This window comes from Ciconia boyciana, chromosome 5, assembly GCF_034638445.1.
Source record: "Ciconia boyciana chromosome 5, ASM3463844v1, whole genome shotgun sequence".
Taxonomy (NCBI): domain Eukaryota; kingdom Metazoa; phylum Chordata; class Aves; order Ciconiiformes; family Ciconiidae; genus Ciconia; species Ciconia boyciana.
In genome coordinates this window covers 21,097,887-21,115,427 of record NC_132938.1, presented here as the reverse complement: position 1 = coordinate 21,115,427, position 17,541 = coordinate 21,097,887, and the positions used below count along the sequence as shown (strand labels likewise).

Genomic DNA, 17,541 nt, shown 5'->3' with positions numbered 1-17,541 from the left:
AATCTATTTTAATTGGCGCTAAACTACATTAATTTTCCCCAACTTGAGTCTGTTTTGCCTGCAACAGTAACTGGTAAGCAATCTCCCTGTGTTTATCCAGACCCACGATCTTTGTCGCCCTATTTTCTCCCCCTGTCCTGTTGAGGAGCGGAAGTGAGAGAGCGGCTGGGTGGGCAACCTGGCAGCTGACCAAGGTTAACCAGCAAAAACTACTTGCAAAACAAATTAAAAAAATACATGTTGGTTTAAAAGGAAGAAATTTTAATGTACAAATTTACACTCATCATGTTATATTTTCTGCACAGATCTCTCTCGGTCTATTATGTTTTCATAATAAAACCACAAAAAGTAGTTCTCAAACTAGGGAGGAAACTGAAGCAGTCTGCATGATTTATTCTATTCATAATTTATTCTACACGTGCTCACAGATTAACCACAAAAATAATTCCTCTTCCCTTTTCTCAAGGAAATAAATATTTCAATTCTAAACTCAAGAATCATTCAGTTCTCTAATAGTCTGTGCACTATGCCCCAGCATCCTCTGTCAAAACTAGCATGTTTTTGTCTCTTGGGATTCCAACCAGTAGCGTTTGTTGCTCCTCACGTGCCCACACAGCATATTCAGAATTCTTCTTCAGCGACACCCAAAGACACACTTCAGTGAAAGAAGAAACGGCTGAAGATGTCCATCTTCAGTTTTGCCTTGCAATACACCCAGCCGCCATCATTACTTTCTTCCAAATGGATCAGACCACACTTTTAACCCTACAAATCAGAGAATACCAGCAGTTCATAACTAGACTGTTGGAGAAAAAAAAAAAAAAAAAAAGGTCTGCTACTCCAGCCTTGTGTATGGAACAATGAAAGAACCTAACAATTTCTGCACTGAACTCATAACTCTGCTTCTGCTTGCAAAAATATTTAGAAAGACAACCTCATCTTGATCTTAAGCTTCAGACAATGGAAAAATCTATCACACCCATAGGTAAGGTGTTCTAATATTGTTGGAACAGCCATCTAGAATTGCACCTTGCACTTGAATTTGTCTACTTTTCACTTTCAACTAGTGGATCTCATAACTTCTCATCAGCAGCTAAATTTAGATGAAAAAGTTATACTGAGGAGAACTGGTCATCAAGTACCTGCATCTTGGATAGATGAGCCAGTCCAGTCCTTTTTAATGTTTAATAAAAAAGGCAGGTTTAACAGACTTCTATTTCACAATACCCTTCCTACTCCTCTTCAGCATTTCACCACTTTCCTGGAAAGTAATTCCTGCACTGATGATTTAACTGATATGTGTACTAAGGACATGGCATTAACCCTATTTGGTTTTCCCCTGCTGCTGATGTTAGGCTTTTCTAAAAATAGGAATAAGTTACCGTTTAACACACTCAGATATGAACTGTTTCATCAAGACAAGCACTCTCATGTCTTTAAACAAGAAGTGCCAACCTTGCATAATGAATAGCTAGTTCCATTACCTATGAAACAATGAACTATAAAGGATGGTCTGCCATACTTTAATTTCTATTCCCCTCATATGCTTTTCTACACCTTCTACTGGTAACAGCAGGGATCAAAAAGCTATAAGCACTGCATTCCAAATTTTCCTTTATGTGTAGTGGACTTCTGCCTTACCTCTCCACCCATGAGGCTGGAAGGTACTGACAAACCGCTCATAACTTGTGCTTCAGCCGAGTTGTAAAGCAGGTGCAAAAACCAGGGTGCAATAGTGTATTTTTTACAATTAGAGCTCAGCCCACCCATGGTTCTTGTTTGCTCTGAGCTGGTTCAGAAGTTAATTTCTGGTGTGGAAACTGGCATCTATTTTAGAAAGTGTGAAGATAACAATCTCTACAACTTATTTGGCCAGTTAAGTCAATTTAAAACAAGTTTCATTAAATCCGTAATTTTCAAGTGAAGAATTAGCCTGAAAAAAACATTTTCATGGTAAGTTTATTATATATGTATTCTTTGAATGTATTCTTCACTGTATTATTTAAATCCATATAAACATTCAGGTCTTACTTCAAGAAGGTCTTTGAAACAATCAATGCAAATACATGAATGAAGTATACCTGCAGGCTGAATATCCTCTTGAACAATACCAGCTCGGTTAATTGACTGTTCTTTCTCTGGAAAACAGACAAGAAAGGACATTACTAAAATAAAGAAAATACCACACATCTTGACTGCACCCAATAAAATAATACTGAAAATTTTGTTCATTCTGGATGCTACACAGTAAAATTCTGGTGAGTATCCACCTACACAATGTGAATGTTGTATTCGCACTTCACTAAGAAACTAACAGCTAATCTGTTTTGAGAGATTACAAGCAATAACATAATCATCTTAAAGTAATGACTACTGCTTAATAAAAGATGCCAAAATATCTGCCATGATCCCATCTCTTAAAGAATGACTAGCACTTTTAGGAGCTATGACTCATATGCTCAACATAAAACTCTTCAAAAGATTTATTCCAGAATCAGTGATCCCCATTTTCAGGCCCTGAAAGTTCTTGCATCTTATCACAAGTAGAATTCATGACAGCATCTAGAAAATTACTGCTTGTAAACTTTGTGAAATGAAGTATAGGAGGGATACTTTCCATACAATGGGCCTGCCTCAGGCTTTTCTTTTTTGTTTGAAAGATTCAACCACTTCCAAGAAGAGAAATGGACAAAACGATATTATTTTCTCTTATTAAATGCCCCTCCTTTTTTTTCCCCTTCCAGTTAAACACTTTACCACTGTGGTACTTTGAAGCAGGAAGTCAAAGCTCAGCTGGATTAGCCTTTTGCCCATACCACTGAACTTTATAAATCTTTAAAAAATTGTAGAGTGCACATTCTCAGGGGAAACTCAGAACTAAGCTAACCTTAAAACTGAAACTTTTCAGCATCCTATTCCACTGAGAATGCACAGGCACTACATGTTATTAGTCTGTCTAGGTACAAGCCTAATGCTACTAGAGGCTAGCAGGCATATCACAATAATTGATTCTACTTGCAAGGGGGCAGGAGCTAGAGGCAGATCCAGCTTCTCCACTTCTGTTCACTGAGCATGGTAATTGCCATTCTGTCCTTTTTAGCAGGCAAAATCTCAGAGAACTGTCTAATTTCAAAGGAAAAGGTACAAAACCCAGAGAGAGAAAACAGAATAAATTAGGGCAAGGAATCAGACTTATTCTAGGACGTGGAAGAGAAAGATATTTAGTCTTAGGTGGAGACTAAGATTGGAAGAGAGGCAGAGACCAAATGGGAATCAATCTGAGAGGTCTGGGAACACACTTGAGGTGAACAGAAAGAGCTGTTAACTGGTCAGACAAAGAAATGAGTGCAGAGAAGTAACAGATGAGAACTATGGAGATAGGATGTGGAACAGTCAATAGGGAGACTGGGGTGGGGCCTGGAAACAACATGGAAAACAGGTAAGCCAAAAAAAGGACAATGAGGAAGAGCCAGTCTTGATGAGAGGACAACCACCTCACACAACAGGGTAGGAACTGAGTCTCACAGTTCAGCAAAATTGCAAAATCTACTGTGAAAATGCCTCAATATCAATCCAAATAGCAGCTGTCAACCCACTGTTTTAATTAATCCAAGTGGAAGAGGTCTGTGCTGAAGACCTCAAAGTTTCAACACTGACACTAAACTATGTGTTTCATATGAGGAAACAGTCTTTTTTAAAGCTAGTTACAGACAGGAAAATATTAGAAACATCAATGCCACAAACTGAGGTACTAAAAACCTATACAATGATAGCACTTCTGTATGAAATGAAGCACTTCTGTATGAAATGAAAGTCAAACCCCTGTGTGCACAATTTAAGGTACATATTAACAATTTGATTACATACAGTTTTTCCAAGTATCTTCCATTTTATTTGTTAAACTACTAGGAACTCCTCTGAAGATGTGTGAGAATTGTGCAGGAAAGTCATCTTCCTGAATGTATTGTGCCTCATTTGTGTAGAATTTGGGAGAAAAACAAGACTGAAGAAAGAAAAGATACCATTTCATGTTTACAGAGTTGAATGTCACTCCAGAGAAATAAAATCCATTCTTGCCTTTTGCAGGATTACTGTGATGCTAATCCAAAGATCCGACTTCAGACCCAGCATCCCTATACACAGAAATACCGAGTATTCACCCATAGCTCAAGCCAATGGGAGATGTGAGCTTCTACAGAAGTTGTCATACAGCTTACAAGACTGTACTCTGAAAAATCAAATCCTTTGTACCCCAAAGGTTAAAATACTTCCGCTCAGGTACCACAACTGTGAAATTCCATGTTCTTGTCTAAAGCATTATGACAACAAATGCTTGTGCTTCTCTCATACCGCAGCGATGAGCATCAAGAAAAGCACATAGAAAATTAATAAAGGTGCAATCAAAGGAGAGTTTGAGCAGCATGCAATAAGTAAAGTTTAGAATCAGGTATTAAATAGCAAGTTGAAGCACCTGCTAACTGCACATCGCTCATCTTATGTGCTAAGTGGAGGTTAAAAAAAATCTCTAAGCTGCTGGGGAACATTTGCTCATGTAATTCACAAGTACAAAAGAGGATGCTGTCCACTAGTTCTGTTCTTTCCTTAATGCTGAGTCACACTTCTAATATTATAGTTTTGGAAAGTGCACCATAAGCAAAAATGAGTTAAGAATAAGGTTTTCAAATGGGAGCACAGAGCAAAAAACCTATCTTTGTGGGCAGCTTCCAGCTTCACAAATATAGCTTCCTTGAATAAAAACTTGCAAGTTAAATTTTACTTCAGCTTTGATGCAAGGCTAAAGTCCCTCCAAGAAGATCAATAAGTTTGTTATCCTTTTCCTTTTTTTTTTCTTCCTAGAAATCTCTTCACTTGTCTCAGCAGATTAACCACATGCATCTTCAGGTTATTGCCAACAGCTCGCTTAGCTTTGTAGAAGTTCAAGCGAGGGAATGAGACTGGTTACACCAAACTTTTCCCCACTTCCTTCAGCAGTAGTTAACAGAAGTTTAGGAGTAACACGTGCTCCCGCTACCAATCCTGCAGCACGGAGCACCCACCTGGAGCTGCTGAAGCTTCGCACCTGAAGCTTCAGGTGTCTTTGAGTGCTTGAGAGCTCCCTGGTTACAAGACTAGGTTGTGGGCTTTAGGAGGTTTTCTGCGTTTCTGGCAGGAAAGTGGGGCTTTCCTCAGCAGTCAGTTTCACAGAAAACTCTGCAGACTGAGACCAGCTCTAGCAAATCATTGCAATTGGTAAAGAATCTGTTACCGTGTTTTAAATTAAACTTTTAAATTATGGCTGGAAAACATCTCAAACAACTTATAGAATCATAGAATGGTTAGGGTTGGAAGGGACCTCTAAAGGTCATCTAGTCCAATCCCCCTGCAAGAAGCAAGGACATCTTCCACTAGATCACGTTGCTCAGAACCCCATCCAACCTGATCTTGAATGTTTCCAGGGATGGGGCCTCCACCACCGCTCTGGGCAACCTGTTCCAGTGTTTCACCACCCTCATCATAAAATATTTCTTCCTTATATCTAGTCTGAATCTACCTTCTTTTAGTTTAAAACCATTACCCCTCGTCCTATCACAACAGGTCCTGCTAAAAAGTCTGTCCTCGTCTTTCCTATAGGCCCCCTTTAAGTACTGGAAGGCTGCGATAAGGTCTCCCTGGAGCCTTCTCTTCTCCAGGCTGAACAACCCCAACTCTCTCAGCCTGTCCTCGTAAGAAAGGTGTTCCAGCCCTCTGACCGTAACTTCTTTAACTGCATCTAAATCCTCCTAATCACTTCAGAGAACAGCTAAAGGGCGTTCTTAATCACCTGCCGGCCAATAACTTGAAACAAGAGTACTACGAGTTTTATAATTATTTTTTAAAGTATCCCTTAGACGAGCAGAAAGCCTCTCGGGAGTTAGCCACCCAGCGGCAGCCCCCAGCACACCCTCAGCCCGGGCACGCCCGCCTGCGCTCCCGCAGCCCGGCGGGGCCACAGACCCGGGCACAGCCAGACCCCGGCCCCGGGCCGCTCCCCGCCCTGCCCCCCCGCGCAGGGACTCACTGTACTCCTCCGGCAGCAGCAGCGGCCGGAAGTAGATGGGGTAAAAGGCCGCCCCCACTACAGCCACGAAGCCGCCGAAGATACCGAGCGTGCGGGACAGCCCGGCCATCGCCGCCGGTGGCCACAACCCGGAAGCTACGCGGATCCCGCTTCCGGGACACACCGGAAGCAGAGCGGTCAGACACCTGCGGACTCCGCCCCCTCCGGCCCGGCCCGGCAGGAGCGGCGCGGCGGCGGGCAGCGCCCCCGCGCGGGCGGCGGGACACAGCCCGGTGCCGGCGTCCCCCCCTGAGGTGGGCACGGTGCCGTTACACACCCGCCGCGCTTCGCCGTGTCACGCCTGACCAGGCGAACGGCGGCGCCTCCCGCGCAGCCCCGGCGCCCGCCGCGCCGCGCACGGCAGCTGCGAGGAGGCCCTGCCCCGCCGTACCGCCCTGAAGCCACCCCGCCGCCCCGCGTCGCCCGCCAGTGGGAGCGGGGAGCTGTCCCGGGCGGGGGCCGCGCTGGCAGCGCAGAGCCGAGGCGTGAGGGTGGGGGCGAGGGCGGGGAGAGCCACCGCGGAGCCCCCGAGCCACGCCAGAAGGGAGGACGCGGCCCTGCGCCGAGGTCCCGCCCGGGGCGCGCCGCTCCCGGGGCGCCGCCCGGTGCCTCTTTTTCGGGGGAGCGCGGCGGGCTCTGAGGAGCCTCACGGCACGGCCGGGCGACTCGGCACCCCCTGGGGGGCCTCGGCCCCCGGGTGTCGCCCGGCCCGGCCCCTCCGCGCCCTCCGCTTCCCTCTGCACCTGCGGCGGCGGCGGCGCGGGGCCAGGCGCGGCCTTGCCCTGCCCGGGCGGCGGCCCCTCCTCCAGGAAGCCGGATCTGCCGCATCCTTGTCGGCGGTGTCGGCCGCGCACTCCCGGCCGTGCTGGGCAGCGCCGCCGCCGCCGCCTCCGCGGCAGCATGCGGCCCCCGGCTGAGCCCCGCGCCGTGCCCCGCCGCCCCCCGCTGCTCCTCCTCCTTCTCCTCACGGTGAGTGGCGGCCGGCCCCGCACCTGTCCCCGGGCCCCGACCGTGCCCGCTGCCGCCGTCGCGGCGGAAGATGGTGGCCGCGGCGAGGGCCCGGGCCGGGCGGCGGCCCCCGGCTGAGCGCCGAGCCCCGCGGGCGGGGACTGCCCGGCACCCCGCGGCTTCACGGCGGTGCTCCGCGCTCGGCCGGGCCGGTGTGGGGCTGCAGACTGTAAGCGCGGGGCGGAGAGGGAGGCGCGGCCGCCGGCCGGGTGCCGGAGCGGGTGTGCGGGGGGTGCGCGGGGGGCCGCGGCCGCCCGGCCTGGGCTCGGGCTCGGGCCCGGGCCCGCTCCGGCCGCCTGGCCGAGCCCGGGGCCGCCTCTCGGAGCCAGCCCGGCGGTTGTCCGGCCTGGCCCGGCTCCCCCCTCTCCAGCCCCAGGGTTACGCTGCCTTATCGAGTTAGGAAACGTCAGGTCGTTAAATCAAAGTGTTAAAAAGCTCTCCGTCCTAGGTGACGTTAAATTTCTGGGTTTGAAAGAAGGGGGGTGCCTTTGACATCTACTCAGAGATGCACGTGGGAGTATGGTGCTGCACTGGCTTACGGAAACGACTGCATTTTAGGGGCATCTACTAAACTACTTTTTCCTCTTTTATGCTGCTAAACACAAACTGGTTAAAGTCTTTGTACGCCTGTACAATACTGATGCTGACTGGGAGCAGATCAACACCGTTTTTGGCATGTTTCCTTTTCACACATCTTAAAATCTAGCATGACGTGGCAGGCAGAGGACTACGGTTATCTTCAGACTTTGTGCAAACAGGTGCAGTTTCATAGGGTTAGGTGGAATTTCTGCAGGGGTGAACTCAGGGAGGGTCCTGCTGAGATCTTACTCCAGTGAGAGAAAGAACGGTTTCTCATCATTTCTGTAATATTACACTACTGAAAATTTTAACTTTCCTACCAGTTGTTGTGATTGCCTCCCACAGTGATTTTTATCCCAACATCTGATGGAATGACTTGGGCTAACTCGTTCAGATGCAGCAGGTTTTAAGAAAAAAACTTTTACAGCTTTTGTGTTTAAGTTGCCCCACACAACAAAGCCTCTGTGTCTTTCTTGTTGAACACTACCTAGTTTACGGTAACATTTTGAATCCAGCATAGCTGGCCTCTTTACTGTGCTGGGAAACTTTTATATTTAAATCTTATAATCACACTGATTGTGTAATCCGTTCATCCTCACTTTCTGTAGTCAGAGATTATGCACAATTAACTCTGCCTTGTCTGAGGTAACAGGGAAGGAAGAAGTAGGGTTCCTCACCGAGTAGGAACATTTAGATAATACGCATGCTATGGAGTGCGCTGGGGAGCACTGTGTAGAGGCAGTCAAGTGGTTACAGAGCCTCAGCTATGGTCTGGAAGAGTTTACGGTCTGCAGTGTCTGCCATGGCTGCATCAGTGTGGGGTTGCTCAGGGATCTTTGCACCATGCCCCTTACTGGATGAGCTCCTGAAGGGTTTGTTAGGTGTGCTGTAACAGCAGACCCAAACATGCTTCATGCATTTTTGCAGCACGTGTCTCAACTAATACCCATGCACCAAAGAATACAAAGAAAAGTTTCTTGACTAACTCCGTGGAAGCCATTTAGCAGAACAGGCACTAAGGGAAAGGCAGTAAGACCAGCACGGCTGAAGCTAACCTTATGCATCAGCAGTCATGGTACATCATGCTTAAGTGCTCTAGGAACATCATGGAGTTTGTTCTACAAGGAACTGGCTTTGGGTTGCAGAACTTACTACCTTGGGATCCCCACCACAAAATTTCTGCCATTCACTGTAAGTCAGATGGCCACATTCATATGCTGCTGCATCTTTGTCAATGAACCTTGCCAGACCCAAGCTGTCTTTGCTGGAGGCCAGCTGTCATATCTCTGTGTTGGATAAACCCCTGAGAAAATTGGGAGCTGGCTGTGTGTATTTTGACAGTAAATGTGTTTATGTGGTAAGCACACAGTGGTACCACAATGCTTTGTAGTGTCTACCTGGTAGACTTCTACATTTTGTGATAACCACATGGCATTACTTTCATAATATATTACCATCTTCCTCATGACACAGCCCCCATATCACAAGGATTAAGCTGTTTACAAGTACTCTTTATTGTAAGATAAAAAAATATGTAAGAAATATGAATGATGACCATCAAGTAGAAGAGGTTTAGAATAATTTGTGGTTGCTGCTGTGTGCTTTTAATGCTTTTAGAGGTATCCATAACCGAGTCAAGCTCTGAAAGATACTGAAATTAGTATTAAAATTAAGATTCTCTCATCAACTTTTATATCAGTATTTGTGCATGTGGGTTATTACATGATATGGTGGTAACTTTTCCAATGGACGCCAGCCTCCTATTGGTGTTCCTTTTTTAGCCCCTTCAGTATGCATCATTTTTACAATATCCATTTTATAGAATGGGAAATGAGGCAGAGAGGGAAGGCTGTCCCTCTGAAGAGACTACCTATTGTAGAAAGCCTAGATACTGACATTGTGGAGTGTTTTGCATTTTTATAGCCTTTTATTTGTTCAAAGTGTATATCTTGGTGTTTACACATGTGTTTATGTGTGTTCAGCATCACTGCACATCTGGCTTCCAGCATCTCTTGTCAGACACAAGAAGATTAAAAAGTACTCGGTTGTTCTTGTGGAAAGTGGTTTAAGTGACAAGTTCAGAAAGACCTAGGAAAACTAAATGAATCTAGTTATCTAGAGTTACCCAGCTGCTAGCAATGATACCCAGCTTTCTCATCCAAAAGTTCCCTCATTCAGTTATGTCTTCCAGCTTCTGCCTTAAATAAAGTCAAGGTCTTGGGGTAAATAGTCTCCTCTATGCACAGTTGTGTTCCACTTGCAGCCCTAGAGCTCTTTTGTGCCTTTAAGGAGGCAGGGAACTAGGGGGAAAAATAGCATTTGATCCCATAGTTAAATCCAAAATCCTCATCTATAGGAACAAGGAAGTAGTATGGGTAAACTTAGTTCTGACTTTTCCTAATATTTGCACCTTCACAGGTTTTGCTGGCTTTATGTTTTTTCAGTGTAGCTCTCAAGGACTGTCAACATATTCTTAAATAAAAAGCAAAACAGTTTATCATTGGGGACTTTTACTGATCCCCATATTGGATCGTGGGCAAGGTCTTGTCCTCCAGGTGCATGACACATAATTCCGATAATTAGAAATGTACTAACGACTTGGCTGAAGTTTTTAAATATTTTGAGAATCACAGTGAAAAAGCCATCAATTCAAGGTAGCTATCCATGACAAATCTCAGTTCGATTTGTTCAAGCTTAGCAAAGTTAGAAGTCACCCAAGACAGATCTTCTCAAGCTAAACAATCTTAACGACCAGCTTCCCTGGTAATCCTAAGGGACAATTCTGAGTATTTTAGACGGATCAGAGGACCTGGCAGAAGTGCCGTGCTGGTGGCTGGCCCTCTGAGCTGAGTAATCCTCAGTATCCTTGGCAGTGCATCAATGCGGACACTGACTGCAGAGCAGAAAGAAAAGAACCTGTTTGAAGCCTTAGAGACAAGAATTTCAGCATGGAAGATAATCCTGGTGTATGTGCAAGCATTCACTCTCAAAATACATTATAATGTACGTAGCTATGGAGAGCAAAAACTGAGCAAATGCTGCCTGCTGGTCTTGCTGCTCAGATTTGTAAGTCCATCTTCAGGACAGGAATGTTTCTGTAATAAGCTCCTAAACATTTTGTGAACATGAATTCATTCTCAGGAAACCATTGTGAGCTGCCTTAGTTGTTATTCTGCTCTTCAGGTACCTGCATAAGAGGTAACAAAATTAGCTCACTTTAAAAAGATAAAGAAACATCAGGCTGTGGCAGCGCAAGTGAACAACAACATAATGAATAAATGCTGGTACATTTTAGTATATACTCTTTAGGCCTGATCCTAGGAGCATGTGTAAATAGCATGACGTGTAAGTCAGTATCTTAGACCGGATTCCACTTGCGGAAGGGCTGAAGGATACGCCCTGTAAATACAGTTTGTTTGTAGACGCGTATGTAACTTTGAGAACTTGATGTAGGGGAGTTGTTACCATTAGAACCTTGATGGTAGCTCTTCAGTAATCCACATTTACTTGCTGTGTGAAAGAATCCTGGTATTTTGGCGTTCAAGTATGGTATACAGACCTTCTGCTTGTGCAGGGTTCTGTTATTGCTGTGAGTATATTAGTAATCACATAACCTTAGATTGTCTGGTTAACATGTTTTGGTTTTTTTTTCCAGAATTTTGTGCCATCCTTTGGAAAGGAGACATTACGGACAACAGCAGTTACTCCACAGTTTGAACAAAACATGGATTATGTGGACTTTATTCATTTAAACATTTTAGAAAAGAAAGTTCTTAACAATTCTGAGGTTTCAGTTCAGTATTTATGTTCAAAGCCTTGTATTGTCAACTTGGAAGCAGTAGCTTCCTCCGACTTCAGGACTGGTGTACCAGTGTATAGAAGGAGATGGAAGGATGAGAAAAACCTTTATGTTAGCAGAACTCGACAAGTACATTTGAAATTTCCGAGCATCATGGTTTACAGAGATGATTATATCATCAGAAACTCAATAATAGTGCACAGTGTGATACTATATGCATGGATTAGTCACAAATCAGTTAGCAGCTATGATGTTGAGCAGAGTGAAGACTACCAGGATGCAGTTGCCAAGAATTACACATTTTTAGAAGCAGTTCCACCTTTTGAACGCCCATATAAGGACCACAAAGTTTGTCTTCAGTGGGGTGCTGACTATTTGTGGATGCTCCAAGCAAACAGGATACCTCAGTGCCCTCATGAAAGTGGTAGGTGTAATGTCACTTTTTTTTTCCCCAAGGAAACTAATGCAACCCAAATAACATCTTTGGTAAGCTGCAAAGTGCATACCTGTAGTAAATAGTAAATGTTCTGTAGAATGATGTACTTGGCAAACATTGTTGAATATGTAAGCTTCGTAACTGTGGGGTTAAAGTTGCAAATTACTGAAGCCATCATGTCCTTCAGAGCTGGCTTGTTTCGTCACAGCCAGCCTGGAGATTGGTAGCAGCGTGGCCTTCTATTTTCTAAGTGTATTCAAACAACTTTATTTAAAACCCACTGATGTCAGTGGAAATCAGTCCTTTGTCTTCAGAGAGAGTTGTTCAGTCCCATACTGTGTTATTTCAGTGTCAGTCCTGCAGTTCTTACATACATAATTCTCACACAGTCTACTTCTGCTTAAGGTGATGGCCACACACTCAGAAACATATTTTTAAGTCTTTATAGTGCAATAAACTTTATAGTACTTCTTTTTTTTGCCCAAAACCATTATGGACAAGCACTTTTGTTTTAAAAATTAATAGTTTTTAAAAAAAAAAAAGTCTTGCCAACTGTATAAATTACTGAAACTCACAACTCTGCTTTCTAGATTTTCTCAGAGTTCTGATTTTTTTTCTGTCTGCCTATCTCTAGCTTTACACCTGCTGACAATTCTTTTTGTCCTCAATATATATTCAATGCAGAACCTAAAAGGAAAAAGGTTATTTTCTTCTAAAGGGTTCTCTCCTAGAAAATCCCATAATGGTATTTGTGTCATTTATTTTCACTACATTGGCATGTAAATGCTCTGAAGACAAACAAGGAAGCAATGATGTTGCTGCCTTCAGGAGCTTTCTAAAATACTTGTTGGAGACAGCATATGATCTCTGACAACAGTGTGAAACATCTTATGTATTATCTAATTATATTATAGATGAAAACAGTATAACAAGAAATAGGAGGAAATAACATTCAAATTTATTTTTAAAAATAAGCTTGTAACAAATTGCTTGGGGTTTGGGTTTTTTTTTTGGTTTTGGGTTTTTTTTTGTTTTGGTTTGGGGTTTTCTGTAGGAAAGCTGATGATATGTCATGGCCTTTAAGATCTTCTTCCCGTTTCTTAGCAGGGGCAGCTTTATCAGATTTATTACAGGATTATGCATATCCGTTAAGAACAGAATTGGTATCTATCCATACATACAGTATAAACTGGAGAGGTGAAAATGGAAAGCAAGTCCAAGAGCTGTGGAGTAATGTCACGTAGGCATAACCAAAGATAGGATGAGATTTAAGCGAATAGCATAAATGAAGTTTTCTTCCTTACTAACTGGTTCTTTAAGTATCTTAGATTTAAATGAGTCTGTTCTTTCTCTGCTTCTAATACCAGCTGGAAATGGACTCCATTTTACTTTCCATGGGTTATTCAGTCCAAGATTGTAATGTATTTAATAACAGCAAGTGAACTTGTATTTAAGGACTTATTGAAGATTTGTGTTAATTTTTAATCTGTTATGTGATTCAAATGTTTGACTATATGAGTGTGAGCTAATTAATTAGTTATCAATGCTTGTTGTCTGGCAGATTAAGAAAGATTGTTTTTTGCAGATGGCGTCCAGATTCTCAACTTTATATATGCTTCCAGTGGGGAGAAAACAGGAATTGTGAAGAAATTCGAACAATTTGAAAACAGAGAACTTGAGACAGTCAGACAACATAGGATTGATTATCCCATGTAAGTATAGGCAAATAATTGAAGAGGGCTTTAATTGATTATTGAAGGCTATAGAATGTACTTAAGCTCTTAGGCTATACCACAAATTAAAGGAATAGTGCCTATTAATTTGAGAAAAGGCTCAGAAGGAAACTAGTTAGCAATTCCTTCTGTTCTCTGATTTCAGTTTTCGAGAGGATTAAGCTGAACCTCAGAAAGATACTTACAGTACGTGTTGGTACAGTGCTGTGTACAATAGTAGGTGTAACTGAGCTGGTTAGGTACAGTTAGGAGGGTAAGTTAGCTGTTATGTGCTGTCATGATGAGACCACTGTCTCATGACTAGCTAGCCTGCAGTTTTCTGCATTACGAAGAGATCTGCATTTCAAACGTCATTTGCAGACCAAGTGCAGAGTAGGGTTTCTTGCAAGGGCAAGCAGTGTGGAGCAGCTTTTTCCCTATAAATTCACACTCTCGTTTATTTTGCAGCTGACAAGCCCTTAGTGATAGAGTCCTCTGCCTAGATAAGTCTTCCAGCTTGAGCTTACACTATTTCCTTCCCTCATCCCTGTGTAAACTCTCCTAGTTGGACAGGAGTAAAACCCTGCACACTATTCAGTTACAGAGGAATCATTCTGGGAAGATCATCTTTCTCTACTGTTCTCCCCCTTCCCAAAACTGTCACAATTCTTCCCAAAACTGTCACAACTCTTCAGTCATATCTTGCAACTTTAGAGGAAAAAGTATATATACAGATATATAAATATATCTCACTTCTACCAGATGCTGCTACCCCGGCAACATTATTACAGAAATAGGAAATGATTGCAGGAACTGGAACTTGCCTGCTGGTTTGTGTTTGGCCTGTGACCACAAGAAGAGTGCCAAAGAAGACGTGCCAGATAGCGCAGGTTGCGCACAAATTACTAGCCCTCAAACTATAGCTCTGAAGTCATACGTACAGAGCAATTTTTAGCTCCTGGCCTCTTCAGGATGGGTGACAGCCTGGTTTGCACAGCCTGCTGCCCTTTGCTCACCAGCACAGTTGCATTCTGCTTCTGGCACTGAGGTGCTCAAGCTCTGGTTGAGAATATATGGCATGAATTTATGCAGCTCTTTACCTGTTCCACATGGTTCCACCCTCTCTTGCCTTCGGGTGGTGTTTCCGGTGTTAATATAAAGCGTTGCCTGTGTGTTGCGGTTGCGTGCCAGGCTGGGGTAGCTCTGTTAAGAAGAGGAAGAGAGTTTTCCTTCAGCTCTCTGTATGTGAGCGGTGGTTCCCTGCTGCACCAAAAGGCCAGCAGAAGCAGGTGGATCTAACTGAAGTTACTTGTTTGACTTCAGTCAGGGATTTGTAAAGAAAGAGGACTGGAGATAGACAGCTGTCATTGACTTCAGTCGGGGATTTGTAAAGAAAGAGGACTGGAGATAGACAGCTGTCATTGACTTCAGTCGGGGATTTGTAAAGAAAGAGGACTGGAGATAGACAGCTGTCATTGCTACATTGTCATTGCTACAACTGTCATTGCCACTGGTAGCTATCAGTGGACAGCCTGCAGCAACGATAGGCTGGGACTGTAAGGGACTACTCACTGTGTATGGCATTCTGCAGCAATGGGGGATGTGAAATGAGTCAGCATTGTCCCAAACTCTGTCCCAAGAAATTTGCCCAGAACAGTTATGTGCTCAGACTAGCAATCAAGGATTAAATGGAGACTGCGGCATTTAAGTTTGCTATATTGCCAGAAAGATGAAAAGAGCAATATATAAGCATAAGCAGTCTTTCTGGAAGCACAGTGTTTGCCTGTAGGTCATAACAATCAATATACAAGTGATTATGATTTATAAACCCTTCCACCTCACCCATGTACCATCTCTGGAGGATATGGTGTTATTAGCTATTTAAGGTGTAGACTCTGTTGGGGAAAACCTCACCACCCTTGCTTTTTTTTAAGCAGCAGAGCAGGTGTTAGGCTTTCAGACCTATATTGGTTTAGTTTCGGAAAAGATAGAAGGTACTCTTTGTTCAGCAGCTTCTTGAGAGAGAAGCAAGGCAAGCTGACCCAATTCCAAAGTATTAAAAACAAATATTGACATTTTTTTCTTAATTATAGAAATACAAAAAACCAAATAATATCTCCTTCTAAAAGTCACAAAGAAAAGAGAACTTCTTTATCAGAGATTATAATAATCATAATGCTTTGCTGGGTTGTACATTGGAGGTATGATTTTCAAAGGCGTTCAGTATTGGCCTAACTGCTATGGAAACATTACGGAAATAAGTGGTCAAGTTTCTGTTAAGAGCACTGAAGCAGATTTAGTCTGGCACGGAGGAACTCCTTAAAATTAGATACTGTGGTATAAATTCTGCTTTTAGTGCCTCAGCCAGCTTTGTACAGAAATTTCTAAGTAGATAGCGTTGTCGGGTCTTTGGTTTTTTATTTTGCACTGCTCCATAGTTTGCACAGGCTCCACCTTTATTTATCCTGTGGTAGTTCTGTGACAGCTATTCATACCTATCTGTACTACCTAGAGGCTGGATTCATTTTTAACTGCTTCTCCCAAGCACATTTTCACAGTTGGCATTTAGTATAGAAGACACAGCTTAGTTTTTACTGGCTTCCGCAATCAAGATTATAAGACTGTGCATTTGGGGATTTTGTGCTATAGCCTGCATGCGGGAGGTTGGCTCCAAGTTGTCTCAATCGTGTTTTCAGTTCCCCGTTGATAGGGGATCTGGCAGTAGCCTTGACCCACCATTCTGGAATTGATTCAGATAACACTGCCTTACTCTCCTCTCATGTTGTTACCACAAAAGTGTGCAGTTAAAAGGAGATCACAGATCCAAGAGTCTTAAGTACTGTTGCTCTGAAGGTTTTCACTGCAGAGGATGTGTTCTGTTCTGAAGACTACATGTGTGAAACAGGTTTGCTAAATTAAAGTGAAATGCATGCTTTTCAAATTATGTAGGGAGATTTCTCATCAGGAGTGGATTTTTTGTTTATTTTTGCTCATGCAGGTTCACCGTTTCAATCTGGCTATATTTACTCCATCACTGTGAAAAGGATCTGTGTGGTATACTCTATTTTATTGATCCGAAAGAAATGTATAGTACTCCTGCTGTATTTCTAAATGAGGAAGGTAAGGGATATTATTAACGGCCTTCAGAAGGGGTCTAATATAGTCTTTATAGATCTGTGCCTAGGAATAACATTTATAAATATATTATCAGACCTATTTTGTGAAACTGATCCCTTGCAAAATGCTTCTTTTTGACTATAGTGTCTCAATAGGAAAGTACCTACTAAATTAATAGGTAAAACTCAGAAATAGTTGCATAGCATCTAGTCTTGGCTAACTTCAGAAAATGTCTGCTTTGTCAGAAGAATAGACTGAATCTTACCAGTCAGGAACATACACTGGGATTAAACAGTCGTATCTCAATGAACAACCTTTGTTATTATTATTGAAGTATTTTTTTAATATTGTTCTCAATTCTTATATGCATACTACATGAAAATTTTTGAAAATTTGAAATAGCCTCAGAAGAAGTCCAAAGGATTCAAGGTCTTGCCTATATTGCAGTTCAAGAAGCACAGTCTATTGCCCTGATCCAAAAAAAAGTTAAGAGGTAGCACTGTCTTAGTCTAGCAACACTTACAGTAGAGGAACATTCCTGCCAGAAGACGGCTCTTCAGCCTCTGATAGAGAATGAAATTCAGCAGCTGGGGGCTGGCTTGCAGGCTCACAGAGGAAGTAAGTGTGCAGAGTTCTAAAAGTGCACATCTGGCTTTCTCATAAGACATTACATTTTTTCCCCTTCTTTGCAAGTTTCACAACTAATCTTTTCCTCTCTGTTATTTTTGCTATTTCTATTTTCTCTGTCTTGTAACCAATCTAGATAATTAATCTATCCATTATAAACTGGATG

At 43.2% G+C, this 17,541-nt stretch overlaps 2 protein-coding genes across 4 annotated transcripts in view; one reads left to right on the top strand and one right to left on the bottom strand.

The window, feature by feature from the left end:
• Positions 1 to 240: 240 nt before the first annotated feature.
• SMIM20 (small integral membrane protein 20) lies at positions 241 to 6,346 on the bottom strand. Of its 3 annotated transcripts, XR_012042473.1 has the most exons (4): positions 6,059 to 6,346; positions 2,082 to 2,138; positions 1,642 to 1,933; positions 241 to 765 (listed from the first exon to the last, which is right to left on the bottom strand). XR_012042473.1 is itself a non-coding variant. In XM_072861410.1 (3 exons), exons 1-3 carry the CDS (start codon positions 6,165 to 6,167, stop codon positions 797 to 799), a joined length of 171 nt encoding a protein of 56 aa, XP_072717511.1. In that variant the 5' UTR covers positions 6,168 to 6,345; the 3' UTR covers positions 241 to 796. The 3 variants fall into 3 exon arrangements, 2 of the variants coding, with proteins under 2 accessions (XP_072717511.1, XP_072717510.1); XM_072861410.1 differs by lacking the exon at positions 1,642 to 1,933 and having other exon boundaries at positions 241 to 801; positions 6,059 to 6,345; XM_072861409.1 differs by lacking the exon at positions 1,642 to 1,933 and having other exon boundaries at positions 6,059 to 6,310.
• A 480-nt stretch (positions 6,347 to 6,826) lies between these two features.
• The window catches only part of SEL1L3 (SEL1L family member 3), a 40,922-nt gene continuing 30,207 nt past the window's right edge, over positions 6,827 to 17,541 (top strand). Inside the window, exons 1-4 of the mRNA XM_072861408.1 lie at positions 6,827 to 7,066; positions 11,340 to 11,907; positions 13,505 to 13,631; positions 16,630 to 16,751. Coding sequence (XP_072717509.1) covers positions 6,998 to 7,066; positions 11,340 to 11,907; positions 13,505 to 13,631; positions 16,630 to 16,751 — 886 coding nt within the window. The 5' untranslated portion in view covers positions 6,827 to 6,997. The remainder of the gene's footprint in view (positions 7,067 to 11,339; positions 11,908 to 13,504; positions 13,632 to 16,629; positions 16,752 to 17,541) is intronic.